This window comes from Epinephelus fuscoguttatus, linkage group LG19 (genome assembly GCF_011397635.1).
Source record: "Epinephelus fuscoguttatus linkage group LG19, E.fuscoguttatus.final_Chr_v1".
In the NCBI taxonomy this organism is placed as follows: Eukaryota; Metazoa; Chordata; class Actinopteri; order Perciformes; family Serranidae; genus Epinephelus; species Epinephelus fuscoguttatus.
This window is the reverse complement of record NC_064770.1, coordinates 38,977,710-38,993,316: the sequence shown is the minus strand read 5'-3', so window position 1 is coordinate 38,993,316 and position 15,607 is coordinate 38,977,710. Positions and strand designations below refer to the sequence as shown.

Below are 15,607 nucleotides of genomic sequence, written 5' to 3'. Positions count from 1 at the left end.
ATTTTTAATTTTTCCTAGCTATTTGGAATCAGTAGGACTCAATAAATATAAAAAACCCAGCACTGTCAATGATAATTAAGTCCCAAATGTCCTCACACTAGACAATAATAACTCTCAGTGTCTTCCAGTTTTCTAATTAACAGCGTCTGAACTTGTCATTGTTGCTAAAATTGGGCAAATTTGTTGCCATATCAAACTACAGACATTAGTTTCAACCATAAAATGTGATCAGGTTTTGGATCTTGTCCGCTTTTATGTCAGGATTGACTTAGCAGAGATGGCTGCCATCCTGTGTTTAGATGGATTATGTATTGTGCTCTTACTACCACTATATGGCACAAAAAAGTGTCCACGAACGAGGACAACAGGTCTAAGTTAAGAAGAATGAAGTATAAGGTCAAGTAAACCCAAAATGTGATGTCCTCATATGTGGACACAGGGTCTCAGGAGGTTAAAGGATGTGGGGGAAACTCCAACTATGTATTTTACAAGTTGCCGCAAGTTTTGAGAGCGAGGCAAACAAAATGGGGTCAATTTTTAAAGGTACGTCAAGTTTCTGAAAAATGTTGCTAGAGTGCCATGATGAGAGCCAACAGCATCTCGCTGAAGAACAGCAGCTAAAGAACGCTGCCGACAACCCCATTTTTGATTACCAGTAATATTAATTTAAGGTAAGGCTGTACTAACTCTGACCTGTCACCTTCCTCTTTATCCTGCTTTCCCATTGGCTGACGCTGTGCTGGTTGGTGGTATCAGAGCACCATGAGTACCAAGGTAAGGCGACAGTCACATCATTCACACGTTTACATACCTTTTATGACCAGCCCTAAAACCCAGTGCAGGTGAAAGATGTATCTTATTCTAGATAAAGAAAAGAACCTGAGGCATATTTTATTTTAAATCACACCTGGACCACTATGGGACAATCTCAATATACCTTTTACCTTCACAGTATTTTAATACCAAATGTAAGTGATGAATTAAATTGCCTTTACTTGTTAACTACTGTTTCACACTAATGATAAAACCATGAGGGTAGTTTCATTACCTCAGTGTTGTAAACATTTCACTGCTTTTCTCTGATGTTGCAGCCAGTGTTTTAAAGGTATAAACATCTGATATGTGATATTTCTATAGTCCTTTCTGCTTTAGAAGAAGTGTCTCATTCTATTTTGAATTATTTTCAAAGGATTTAAATCTGCAATTAACTTTTTTTAAATACTAACAGTGAATCAAATGATCTTATGTAATGTAAAACATTTCTTGTGGTGATGAACCCACAGAGAGTTAGGCTGTCAACCAACTGCAATTCTCCTCAATAACACTGGGTGTTTTAGCTTCTTTTAGCTCACTGTTTTGATTTTGATAAACTCTACTTTCATGTTAGGAACAGACAAAGTTAGCATCAAAGTTAGCAACAGACAAATTAGCAACAACAAAGTTAGTGACAGACAAATGTAGCAACAAAGTTAGCATCACACAAATGATCAACTTACAAAGTTAGCGACAAAGTTAGCAATGCACTAAGTTAACATCAAACAAAGTTAGTGACAAATGTAGCGACAAAGTTAGCTAGAGACAAATTAGCAACTTACAAAGTTAGCAACAGACAAACTAGCATCAAACAAAGTTAGTGACAGACAGATGTAGCGACAAAGTTAGCTAGACAAATTAGCAACTTACAAAGATAGTGACAGACAAAGTCAGTATCAAACACATCGACAGACAAAGTTTGCGACAAAGTTAAAACCAGAGCACACGCAAGGGTAAAATATATCTACAAATAATTGACTTGCAGTGGCTTTCTATACATTCAGGACCATTAAGTTCTTGGTTTTGAAGGAGAGAAGGTGTGCCAGATGGCTAGATTGTGAGTCTTTGGCCGTAACATTGAGGTTCAACCAATGAGATAAACTTTACCTCTGAGAAATGTTTCTATCAGTAAAACTCATTCTGCATGTACAAAATTATCCAGACGTGCATTGTGAATACGTGCATATGATTATGAGTGCTCGCAGAATGTTCCACAAAACTACGTTTCCCACAGCCAATGGTGTGGCTCTCATTGCATGATGGGAAATTAAGTTTAAAAGCAATAATTAAACATTTTGTGAAATATGCTTCTTAGAGAGAGTTATACAGAAAGATTGATCCCACTCTCATGACTGGGTGCTTTCACACCTGCCCTGTTTGATTTGGTTCAGTCGAACTCAGGTTCGTTTGCCCCTTTTGATTCAGACCAAAGGAGACGACTCTAGGTCTGAAAGCAGCCTACATTGTAAATATGAAGCCACAGCTAGTAGCTGGTTAGCGTAGCACAAATGCTGTAAACAGAGGAACACAGCTTGCTAGCTACCAGCACCTAAATTAATGAGCTTTAGCTGCTGATAGACAGAAGTTTTCACCTTTGGACAGAGCCAGGCCAGCTGTTTCCAGTCTTTGTGCTAAGCTAAGCTAACCAGCTGCTGGCGATTGCCTCATATTAGGCCTGACTGTAGGAGTGGCTTCAATCTTCTGATCTAACTCTCAGCAAGAAGACGAATCAGCATATTTTCCAAAATGTCTAACTATTTCTTTAAGCTTGCTGCCTGAGCAGTATCTGATATTAACTTGGGACTTCTTTTGATCATTCCCCCTCTTCCCTTCTTTTCTCCACATGTTTTTTTCTCTATCTTTGATTTGTCACTTTGTTTTTGATTTTTTATTTTTTCATTTTTGCCTTTCGATCATGTGGCGTGTAATTCCCTCCTTCCTTCCTTTGGTTCTTTACATCTTCATGTCTTCTTGATGTATTTCATTCTCATCTCAACTCTCTTTGCTACCTTCCTCCTTTCCCTCTTTTCGTTCCTACATTTTCACTTGTTTTTTCCTGTTTTGCATTCCTCATGTACTTCTTCGCCCATCATTATTGACTCTTACGTTGCTCCATGTGTTATTTTTGTCACCCTCCTTCCATCTTTCATCCCGTCTTCATGTGGCTGGTCCATCAGATCAAGACGCCCAGGAGGAAGGTGAGAAATAGTAGATGTGTGGTTCCCTAAAGGTTCCCAAAAAGGCCCCTCAGTCCTGATTTTTTCCCTCTTCTCAGCACTACGATGGCAAACAACGATGTTCATGTTTTACCTCAAATAATGAGCTAACATATTAAAATGATCAAAGTTGGGGACAGAAAAGGGAGCAGCAAACTGGTGAAGAGTGGTGCATTAAATATGAATAAGAAACAAACATATTTCTCAGGAATGGCCAAAATAAATCTAAAACAGGGGTCAATACTGGACTTACATCCATGACATGACCAGAAACACATCTCCAATAAATACTAATGTTGCTCTGTGTCTGCTTGCTGATATTTGGCGACACTTGTTCATGATCTCTAAATGTAAGATATAAATATTATAGTCAACTGTTGTGCAGCTTTGTTTTAAGATCATGTTTCAACTTTAAACGTTCAGTACAATTTTGACCCATTTCCACAGCTGCAACCGCGGTCAGTATTCTGACGTGTGATTATGCATATGCTCAGACGTGAGTTTTAGTTCTTATAATACTTTCCAGAAGATTTAATCCTCAGTGATTAAAGTTGTATCATGTTTTAGAGCACACGCAAGGGTAAAATATATCTACAAATAATTGACTTGCAGTGGTTTTCTATGCATTCAGGACCATTAAGTTTGCCGTCTTGAAGGAGAGAAGGTGTGCCAGATGGCTAGATTGTGATTCTTTGGCCGTAACATTGTGATTCAACCAAAATTTATATAAATAAATAAAAATAAAAATATAAATATATATATATGTAATTAATATATATTAATATATTAATTTATAAATAAATATATAAATTTCACCTCAAAGAAATGTTTCAATCTGTAATTCTCCAATCTGCATGTACAAAAGTATTCATACGTGCATTATGAATACGTGCAAATGATTGAGTGCTTGCAGAATGTTCCATAAAACTATGTTTCCCACAGCCAATGGTGTGGCTCTCGTTGCATGATGGGAAATGAAGTTTCAAAGCAATAGTTAAACATCTTGTGAAATATGCTTCTCAGAGAGAGCTACACCTGAAGATTGATACCACTCTCATGACTTAGTGTGCTTTCACACCTGCCCTGTTTAGTTCGGTTTAATCGAACTCAAGTTGGTTCGCCCCCTCAGGGCGGTTCGTTTGGGCAGGTGTGAATGCAGCAGTTGCACTTGGGTAGCAACCAAACAACCGGACTGAGACCTTCTTGAAGAGGTTCGTTTGCGGTGAGATAATATGCCAAAGTCAATCTGAACCTCCTGTACTGCCTTAATATGCACATTCAGCACATCCAATGCATCAAAACATTGTTTTCTAGTTGGAGCCGCGTTTGCCTCGTTTTCAAACTGTATGCTTTGACTAAAATGAACAATGACAGCAATATAGTCCACGATGAGCAGCGCTAAAATCAACCTGCGTAGTTGTCCCTCCATTGTGACATTAGAAAGTGTCACATTTATCTTGCAAGTGTACTCTTCTTCAACGTTTGCTTTACTTCCTGGATTTTTCCCACATGGAAATTCTGACCAATCAAGAGCAGCTTTCTCACACAAGGCATTTGATCTGGTCCTCTTGTAAATGCTGCCGTGAGAACACCAACCAACTCTAGGCAATTATACAACTTTGGAACAACATGAGTCCCTGATTCAGACCAAAGGAGACCACTCTAGGGCTGACAGCAGACTAAATTATAAATACAAAGCCATGGCTAGCAGCTGGTTAACGTTCCTTCCATACTCCCATCCTTTCTTCCTTGCTCCCTCTCCTCCTCTTTACTTTTTTCTATTCCCTTGCATTCCTCATGTACTTCTTCGCCCATCATTATTGACTCTTACGTTGCTCCATGTGTTATTTTTGTCACCCTCCTTCCATCTTTCATTCTGTCTTCATGTGGCTGGTCCATCAGATCAAGACGCCCAGGAGGAAGGTGAGAAATAGTAGATGTGTGGTTCCCTGAAGGTTCCCAAAAAGGCCCTGCAGTCCTGATTTTTTCCCTCATCTCAGCACCCCGTTGGCAAATGAAGACGTTTATGTTTTACCTCAAATAATGAGCTAACATATTAAAATGATCGACAGCCACTGGACTCGACTTTTAACAGCAAAGCTTACACGTCCTCAGTCCCACGCTTGCTGTGCTTTCAGTCACATTAATAGCTTCATTAATGACCTGAAGATTTGTCCTTTCACGTGTTTGGGGGAAACATTTTTACCAATATGATCATTTATATATTTTTTACTTGTCTTTCTCTTTTTCATCATTAGAGGAGGAGCGCCCCAAACCCAAGTATGTTCTTCCTTTTTTATCATGTTTGCATCCAGTAGTTATTTTTGTCTGTGTAAAAAATACTTTTCTTAATGTTATTTTTGATATTTCTAAATATTCTCTCAAAATTCTTCCTTTTGTTCTTCAGACCTCTGGTGCCTCAGCTGGCCCCTCCAAAGATTCCTGAGGGTGAGAGGGTGGATTTTGATGTGAGTCAGATCCGTTTAATTTTTTAACTTTTTATTTACTTTGCAGCTGCATCATAAATATAATCAAAACCACGACTGATAATGTTGTAGCTTGATAAAATACAGCTCAGTTATAAACCGAACAAAGTATTAATTCGAGATATCTATTTTGTTAGTTTGCCTGGTTCCGCTCATATCAGAGCGATTGAACACAAAGTGTTTTACACAGAGTAGTTTCTTCCTGCTCCATGGTCAGATCTGGTGTTCCACAGGGAACACTACTTGGACCACTTTTGTTTTGTGTCTGCCATTTGGTCACATATTCAAAAAAAATAGGACTGTCATATTCTGGTTGGTCCATTTGTTGGTCAATATGCTTTTAACTGACCAAATTCTCATTGGCCAATCAGTCACTGTGTTAATGTAATAAGGCCATGTGTATGCCAAAGCCTTTCTTTTCCCAGCTTGAGAGGGCAGCTGTTGATGTTCAGCGCCTCTATGATGGTTGTTCTTTGTGGTATTTGTCCTGTCCCTTCTACACTGTGATTGGACTGCTAATGGCAGAGACAAGTTTTATTTCATGTTACTAAGTCCCCCAAAAGACACTGCAGTTCAAGGCTGGATTACATATACCGATCTGACATAACATGAAAACACTGACAGGTGAAGCGAATTACATCGACCATTTCATTACAATGCAATGTTTTGCTGGGAAACCTTTGGTCCTGGCATTCATGTGGAGCCCCTTTAGGCACTCCACCCACCTAAACATTGTCATAGACCAAGTACCCCTACTGATTGCAACGGTAGCTCTTCAGCAAGGCAGTGCATCATACCAAACCGCAAAAACTGCTCAGGAATGGTCCAAGGAACACGACAAGGAGCTCAACGCATCAGTCTAGCTTTCAAATTCCCCAGATCCCAATCTGATCACGCATTTGTGGGACAAACCGGTGCCCCGGAGGTCCTTTGTCCGGGCCTCGACAGGTCAAAGCCAAGTCCGATCTACGGTGGGGCCTCTGACCTGTCGAGGCAAGGAGACAGGACCTCTGTGGGTGTCCTGTGTTGTCTGGCACCAAGGCATGGTCAAAGGATTCTTTGAGTCCTGTGGGTTGGGAGGTAAGGTACCAGCATGCCCAATGGACATTTGATCGGATTGGGATCTGGGGGAATTGGAGGCCAGGTTGACGCCTTGAGCTCTCAGTCATGTCCCTCAGGCCATTACATTTGTGTACAGTCATTTCTGGTACATTGAGAGCAAGTCTACTGGAGTCAAATTCCTCGTATGTATACACGTACTTGGCGAATAAAGCTGATACTGATTCTGATTCCTGAGCAGTTTTTATGGGGTGGCATGGTTCATTGTGCTGCCTGGGGGGGGGGGGCACACTGCGATCAGGGAGTGCAGTTGCCATGAGGGGTTGTATTGGTCTTATTGGTGTTCGGGTGGTGCGTGTCAAGTGGCATCCACATGAATGCCAGGACCAGGAGCATTACAGAGATATAAAACGTTAGTAATCTTATGTTGAATATGACATCGTCAACCCAAGAGTTACCTTTTATAGTGTCCAGCATGTCAGATTTTTGTCATCAGTCCTGACTCGGTGTATTTCCAGATAATATTACAGTAGACATCACATTTAATTTACACCTGAGGCCTTTTGCTTGCATGAACACAGGGTTAACTTGCTCTGGGCAAGTGTTAATGTCGAGTTCTGTGACAGGAAAAATATGCCACCAGGTAGAATTCACTCAGTGTGCTGGGGCTCTAAGAAATCTAGAGATAATGTGCAGATTTTTTTTACACCATCCATGAATCAGTTGGTTGAGGAGATGGTACAATTTCAGTTGACCAATCTTTTTTGGTTGGTTGCAGCCCTATTAAAATACCACATGGATTATCATTGCTATGCTGACGACGCACAAATCTATCTTCCTGTAACGCCCACTCCCCTCTAACGCAGAAGAAGCAGGTCTTTGCACAAATAGCATTGCTAATAATTTCTATCCAAGAACTTAAATTAATTACAGGAACTGGGAGGCAATTAATTCTGTAAACACACATGAATCCAAAGGGTGTATCAGTAGTGAAATAATCAGACCCATTTGAGCCATAAATTCCCATTTTTTTCCCAACCAGGACATCCACAGGAAGCGTATGGAGAAGGACTTACTGGAGCTGCATACTCTGATTGACGTCCATTTTGAGCAGAGAAAGAAGGACGAGGAGGAGCTCATCGGCCTCAAGGAACGAATCGTAAGTTCTCTCTGATACTTTCTGGTGAATGTGGAAATATGAATGGAACATTAAAGACATGATCAAGTGGAAACAGAAACTGAACAGCGACAGGAGAACATGGTTTTACTGCCGTGTCAAAAGTCCGATTGTTTCTTCACAGCAGTGGCAGAAAGTTTACGTTGTTCCTAAATAATTAAATGTATTTGTCAGTTATCTTTGAAAGAGATAAGAAATGAGGTGATACAAAATTCCCTCTGTAATGTGGTCTATTTTTTTAATCCAAATGTTGCTACATGTTTAATATATTGGATAATTTCATGGTTTCTTTGCTTTGGTGTCCTTCAGGAGCGCCGTCGGTCAGAGAGAGCAGAGATCCAGAGGGTTCGAGCAGAGAAGGAGAAGGACAGGCAGAACAGGATTGCGGTAACACACACACGCATTTATTACTCTGTCCACACTGTGATATACACTCACTGAGCCACTTTATTAGGTACACCTTGCTGGTACCAGGTTGGATCCCCTTTTTAATTCTTGGTGTCACAGACTCAACAAGGTGCTGAAACATTCCTCAGAGATGTTGGTCCATATTGACATGATGACATCACACAGTTGATCCATGATGAGAATCTCCCGTTCCAGCACATCCCAAAGGTGCTCTACTGGACTGAGATCTGGTGACTGTGGAGGCCATTGGAGTACAGTGAACTCATTGTCATGTTTGAGATGATGTGAGCTTTGTGACATGGTGCGTTATCCTGCTGGAAGTAGCCATCAGAAGATGGGTACACTGTGGTCATAAAGGGATGGACACGCTCAGCAACAATACTCAGGTAGGCTGTGGTGTTTAAACCATGCTCAGTTGGTACTAAGAAAATCTCCCCCACACCATTACACCACCAGTAGCAGCAGCAGCCTGAAGCGTTGATACAAGGCAGGATGGATCCATGCTTCCATCTGAATGTGGTTTTTCCAATCTTCTATTGTCCAGTTTTGGTGAGAAAACCCGTGTGAATTGTAGCCTCAGTTTCCTGTTGTTAGCTGACAGGAGTGGCACCTGGTGTGGTCTTCTGCTGCTGTAGCCCATCTGCTTCAAGGTTGGACAAGGTGTTGTTGCTTCAGAGATGCTCTTCTGCACACCTTGGTTGGAACCAGTGCTTATTTGACTTCCTGTTGCCTTTCTATCATCTTGAACCAGTCTGGCCATTCTCCTCTGACCTCTGGCATCAACAAGGCATTTTGGCTCACTGGATATTTTCTCTGTTTGGGACCATCCTCTGTAAACCCTAGAGATGGTTGTGCTGAAAATCCCAGTAAATACTCAGACCAGCCCGTCTGGCACCAACAACCATGCCACGTTCAAAGTCACTTCAATCACCTTTCTTCATCATTCTGATGCTCCGTTTGAACTTCAGCAGCTCGTCTTCATGACTAAATGTTAATGAGCTGCTGACACCTGATTGGCTGATTAGCTATTGCGTTAACGAGCAGTTGAACAGGTGTACCTAATAAAGTGGCTGGTGAGTGTGTAAGTAAAAGGCATAACAATCTGCTCAGTACAACACAGCGTAAAATCTCCCCTTCAGTTCAGCATGTAACATTGCTCCTTCATCACCTCATTCTTCTTCATCTGGCAGGAGGAGCGTCACAGGAAAGAGGAGGAGGAAGCCAAGAGGAAGGCTGATGACGACCTCAAGAAGAAGAAAGTGCTGTCTGGCATGGGAGCGAACTTTGGAGGCTTCCTGGCGAAGGTCAGACAGCTGCTGTTACTCTCAGCAGAGATCATAATGATGATGATAATGATGATGATGATGATGATGATGATGATTATACAGAGGATGACTGTGTGTGTTGTGTCCCAGGCTGAGTCGAGGAAAGGCAAGCGTATGACAGGCAGAGAGATCAAGAAGAAGACGCTGATGGACAGACGGCAACCACTAGGCATCGACAACATGAGGGAGGACGCCCTCAAGTGAGTCTCGTCTACCTGTTCTTCAGAAAGCTTCGCCACAGGCATAGAAACACAGAGTAGCTGTCATGAGCGTACCTTCTGAGATTTCAGCCCGCTGTTCCTTGGCTCAGTGGGTTCACCCTGAACGACAGTCAGGAGCATCTGCTCTCTGAAGTTAACCTGGCGTTTATACACAACTGTGCAAACAACAGAATAATTAATTCACATATCTCACATCATAAACTGAGTATGAACAACCTGGAACATGATTTAACTAATTCATTTATAGATTTAACTAATTAGGCTTAGTGTGGCGTCAGAGGCAAAGTCCGTCCCCCTCCATACCAGGCTATACTGTATTTGTGTACCATAGAGGATCAGCAACGCAACAAAAGTAGGCTACTGGTCGAGATACAAGTGTCATAGAGAGGAGAGAGTGAAACACCATAACCTCCTGTTATTAACTCTGGGGTCGGGGTTGTGTGGGGAGCTCTCCGCGGTGCTGAACGGCTCCCGGCGGGCGTATTTCTGCCTTGATGGTGCACCGCGACCGGCTCTGGGTCAGCTGGGAAAGGCTTGAGGCGGAGCAGGCTCACGGCTTATGTGTTTGTCACTTTCTTTTTCATTTTAACCCACACCATGATCTTTTCCTGACCCTAACCAAGTGGTTTTTGTGCCTAAACCTAACCAGACCTTAACCACAGGGCATCATGATGATTTCGGAACAATGGGTTTAATATGGTCGGACCAATGGGCAGTTCCCATTTTGCTGGACAAGATTGGTACAACGAACCTGCATAAACTGCAACTACTCTGACTCCCAAAATCATCTTGTTTTTAAAAGATCTTTAAATCATTTCAAACAACACCCAGTAGCCAATCATATTACCCGATTATAAACTAAACAACCTGACTTAGTAGCAGTTGCAGCTAAATTAACAAATAAAAGCTAAAATGATTTCAAGCTTTTGTCTTTGTGTTTCCAAGGCAACGAGCACAGGAGATGTGGAACGTGATCTACCAGCTGGAGTCTGAGAAGTTTGATTACATGGAGCACATGAAGCACCAGAAATATGAGGTACGGTTTGTTTTGCTATGGAAGCTAACGTTAGCTAATGTGCTAAAACGTTAGCGTTCCAGAGAAATCCAATATCCCTCTTAATCCCTCCCCAGTTTCTGATGAGGTGGCAGGGCCGGACTGGGACAAAAATTCAGGCCGGGAGTCATGCATCCACCCAGGCCACCCAATCCACACATTACATGCTCACACACGTGAACGTGCACACGGACACACATATGGGCTAAGTAATCACCAAAGCTCATTATTCCAGACTGACAGTCACACAACAACTCCATTAAACACAACTGTAACAGCAACAATACTCACAGTCCTCCAGTCCAGTGCTTTCCTCTTCCCTACCCTCACCAGATGTGCCCCTCAATAAACCAGGACTATATGAATGGGTATTATGCTGAACTAAACAACATGACTGTATTATTTTGTCAGCAAATCATTTTGATGTCATCACATATTCAATGCTACAGTAAAACAAGTAAAAATATAAGTCAGCAGCAACTTCAACTTATCTGATCTTATTTCAGCAACATTAGATAGATACTGAAAACTTCTGAACTTAGACAGGTAAGAGTCTGTCCTTAAGAGGGGTCCCCAGACTGTTTCATTTTTGACCCAGGAAGACCTACCAAATATTTTGTGCAGTGTGCAAAGGTGTGCAAAGGTGTGCAAAGGTGAAATAAGTAAAATGTTTCTGTGTATTGGTCAGTAGTCATCAATATAGTATTCCCTTTTTCAGTCTTCAAAGATACTGCAGTGATCAAATGAAAGACAAAGGCAGGTCAAAATCTTAGTGAGATTTTCATTTAAACAATAAAACAATCACACAGTTCTGTTTCAATTTGTGTTTCAAAGTTACAGCTGTAACCTACATGCACATTATAATATAGAAAATAAAGTGCTGTGACTTTTATTTAAAATCAAATAAACATAGCTTTAGCTAAACATAGCCTTAAAATAGTATCATGTATGCATCTTTTTCTCCATAAAAAGTGTTTAGTGTGGCGCCTGGACCTCTGCTGTTACCCACTCATGGGTTGGGACCCAAAACATCACTGCCTTAGAAGGTCAGCAGGTTGTGCATTTCAGCCATGTAACCCTACATGCAAATGAAAATACAGAAAATAGTGTTGTGACTGTTGTGACTTTGTGAAATAGAATATTATATTATATTATATATATATATATTATATATATTATATTATGAATGTGTTCAAATAAGAATGTAATCGTTTAACTATTAAAATCGTTTTGCGTTTAACTACCTAGAATAAGCCTTGGCTTTAATTCATACATTCATACACCTGGCCGCTTGCTTCCCACTTTTACACAATGAACCTTAAACCAAACATAGCCTTAAAGATAGCCAGACACACACATACACACACACACACACACACACACACCATGGTTACTGTTGCCATGGTCACACACACCGTAGTTACTGTTGCCATGGTCACACACCGTAGTTACTGTTGCCATGGTCACACACACCATAGTTACTGTTGCCATGGTCACACACACCGTAGTTACTGTTGCCATGGTCACACACCATAGTTACTGTTGCCATGGTCACACACACCATAGTTACTGCTGCCATGGTCACACACCGTAGTTACTGCTGCCATGGTCACACACACACCATGGTTACTGCTGCCATGGTCACACACACCATAGTTACTGCTGCCATGGTCACACACACCATAGTTACTGCTGCCATGGTCACACACACACCATGGTTACTGTTGCCATGGTCACACACACCATAGTTACTGTTGCCATGGTCACACACACCGTAGTTACTGTTGCCATGGTCAGACACCGTAGTTACTGTTGCCATGGTCACACACCATAGTTACTGTTGCCATGGTCACACACCATAGTTACTGTTGCCATGGTCACACACACTGTAGTTACTGTTGCCATGGTCATACACCGTAGTTACTGTTGCCATGGTCACACACACCGTAGTTACTGTTGCCATGGTCACACACCGTAGTTACTGTTGCCATGGTCACACACACCGTAGTTACTGTTGCCATGGTCATACACACCATAGTTACTGTTGCCATGGTCACACACACCGAAGTTACTGTTGACATTTTCACACACCGTAGTCACTGTTGCCATGGTCACACACACCGTAGTTACTGTTGCCATGGTCACACACACCGTAGTTACTGTTGCCATGGTCACACACCGTAGTTACTGTTGCCATGGTCACACACCATGGTTACTGTTGCCATGGTCACACACACCGTAGTTACTGTTGCCATGGTCACACACCGTAGTTACTGTTGCCATGGTCACACACACCGTAGTTACTGTTGCCATGGTCACACACCGTAGTTACTGTTGCCATGGTCACACACACCGTAGTTACTGTTGCCATGGTCATACACACCATAGTTACTGTTGCCATGGTCACACACACCGAAGTTACTGTTGACATTTTCACACACCGTAGTCACTGTTGCCATGGTCACACACTGTAGTTACTGTTGCCATGGTCACACACACCATAGTTACTGCTGCGATGGTCACACACCGTAGTTACTGCTGCCATGGTCACACACACCGTAGTTACTGTTGCCATGGTCACACACACACCATGGTTACTGTTGCCATGGTCACACACACCATAGTTACTGTTGCCATGGTCACACACCGTAGTTACTGTTGCCATGGTCACACACCATAGTTACTGTTGCCATGGTCACACACCGTAGTTACTGTTGCCATGGTCACACACACCGTAGTTACTGTTGCCATGGTCATACACACCATAGTTACTGTTGCCATGGTCACACACCGTAGTTACTGTTGCCATGGTCACACACACCGTAGTTACTGTTGCCATGGTCATACACACCATAGTTACTGTTGCCATGGTCATACACACCATAGTTACTGTTGCCATGGTCACACACACCGAAGTTACTGTTGACATTTTCACACACCGTAGTCACTGTTGCCATGGTCACACACTGTAGTTACTGTTGCCATGGTCACACACCGTAGTTACTGTTGCCATGGTCACACACCGTAGTTACTGTTGCCATGGTCATACACCGTAGTTACTGTTGCCATGGTCACACACCATAGTTACTGTTGCCATGGTCACACACACCGTAGTTACTGTTGCCATGGTCATACACACCATAGTTACTGTTGCCATGGTCACACACCGTAGTTACTGTTGCCATGGTCACACACACCATAGTTACTGTTGCCATGGTCACACACACCGTAGTTACTGTTGCCATGGTCACACACCATAGTTACTGTTGCCATGGTCACACACACCATGGTTACTGTTGCTATGGTCACATACCATAGTTACTGTTGGTCCATGGTCTCTCTCACACACACAGACACACACACACACACACACACAGACACAGACACACACCAGACACACACACACACGGGGGGGGGGGGGGCTCTGAACATATCTGTAAGTTTATGACATTTGGCTGCCTCCTCCTCAATGGCGCTGAGCTGAGCTGCAGAGCTCCTACTGCACAGTCTGCACACACAGGCACATGTACACACCCTCTGCTCTCTGCTCCACCTGACTCTCCACAACCAAGCTGCTCTCACTTTACAGGCGCACTGATTTGGGGGCGGGCGGAAAGCGAAACAAACCAATCACGTCTTGAATCTAAAAAACCTTTTTGACCAATCGTTGTGACAAATGCTGACAAGCACCTATCATTTCTGCCAGCCGGCACGGCCACCTGCGCTGCACAGCGCACCTTAAAAAAAAAAAAAAAAAAAAAAAAAAAAGACAGGCAGGCCAGAGCAGACCACTTGTGGGCCAGGCCACTGGGGAACTTCCCGGGCCTGTGAGGTAGACATGATAACCCTTAATACACATAATGTTATTCATCCCTACAGCAGGAAATACTTTTTCCCTAACCTGATATGAAGTGTGCGCTGCACATGAAATCCAGATCTTTCTCATCACGAGTTTTAATTTTGTATCTCTGAGTTTTGTTTGTTTCCCTCCTGCAGATCATCGTGCTGCTGAACAGAATCCAACACGCTCAGAAATTGTGAGTCTTTATTTTTATACTAAATGTGATCGACTATGAATCTGCTGTTCATCTGTTTCTCCAGTCCTTGTTACATCCTTCCTTACTTCCCTCCTCTTTCCTCCTCTCTCCTTCCTACAGTAAAAAGATCCATGGCAAAGGGAAGGTGGGCGGTCGCTGGAAATAAAGGAGAGAAAACCTCCAAAAAACACGATGATGATAAGAAGTGGAGGCAGTATATGAACAGAGGAATCACATATTTCCTCTCCATGGTTTCTTAGTGCCAGAGCCGCTCTGTTGGCGTTTCCTGTGTGTGTGACAGATATTGACTCTTTCTTGATAAGATGTATTGATAATAAAATGACATGCACTCAGTTTGGAGTTGTCACTGTTACATTGTTATTGGATTATTTTGAAGTTGTGAACTTACAACCTTAAAAGCAAGGTCAACTAAATATTTTTTTTGTCTTAAAGTTGTCCCTAACGCAGTTGTCAGTCATGTCAGTCACTGCCTGTGAGCTGCAATCAAACTGTCAGACAGCGCTGATTCTGCTTTGATATGAATGTCGGGTTCACACTACATGATATCAGCCCAATTATAGTCCAATGTGCCGTCGTATAACGTCAGCTTGGTTAACGACAGCGAGTGTTGTCCATGATTCGAGCCAACACTGTATTCTCGTGTGGTGTTAGACATTGTCTTGACATTGAATTTTGGTCACCTGATGTCACAACCTACATTCAACCAAATATCAGTGTCTGGGTGTGCTCACATTTATTTCTCAGATAACTTAAGATCCAGACGTTAGGAGGTTTTTACCAGGAGCCAAAT

At 42.3% G+C, this 15,607-nt stretch overlaps 1 protein-coding gene across 3 annotated transcripts; it reads left to right on the top strand.

The window, feature by feature from the left end:
* Window positions 1–757: 757 nt before the first annotated feature.
* Window positions 758–15,150, top strand: tnnt1 (troponin T type 1 (skeletal, slow)). Of its 3 annotated transcripts, none has more exons than XM_049561162.1 (11): window positions 761–774; window positions 4,932–4,952; window positions 5,288–5,309; window positions 5,437–5,497; window positions 7,617–7,733; window positions 8,061–8,138; window positions 9,350–9,463; window positions 9,575–9,684; window positions 10,651–10,741; window positions 14,756–14,796; window positions 14,917–15,150. In XM_049561162.1, exons 5-11 carry the CDS (start codon window positions 7,635–7,637, stop codon window positions 14,960–14,962), a joined length of 579 nt encoding a protein of 192 aa, XP_049417119.1. In that variant the 5' UTR covers window positions 761–774; window positions 4,932–4,952; window positions 5,288–5,309; window positions 5,437–5,497; window positions 7,617–7,634; the 3' UTR covers window positions 14,963–15,150. The 3 variants fall into 3 exon arrangements, with proteins under 3 accessions (XP_049417118.1, XP_049417119.1, XP_049417120.1); XM_049561163.1 differs by lacking the exon at window positions 4,932–4,952 and adding an exon at window positions 2,991–3,011; XM_049561161.1 differs by lacking the exon at window positions 4,932–4,952 and having other exon boundaries at window positions 758–774.
* Window positions 15,151–15,607: the final 457 nt, after the last annotated feature.

Coding starts and splice junctions, on each gene's coding strand:
- tnnt1 (XM_049561161.1), top strand. CDS start 7,635: ATGGAGAAGGACTTACTGGAGCTGCATACTCTGATTGACGTCCATTTT. Junction 7,734..8,060: donor TCGGCCTCAAGGAACGAATC/GTAAGTTCTCTC, acceptor GGTGTCCTTCAG/GAGCGCCGTCGGTCAGAGAG. Junction 10,742..14,755: donor TGAAGCACCAGAAATATGAG/GTACGGTTTGTT, acceptor TCCCTCCTGCAG/ATCATCGTGCTGCTGAACAG.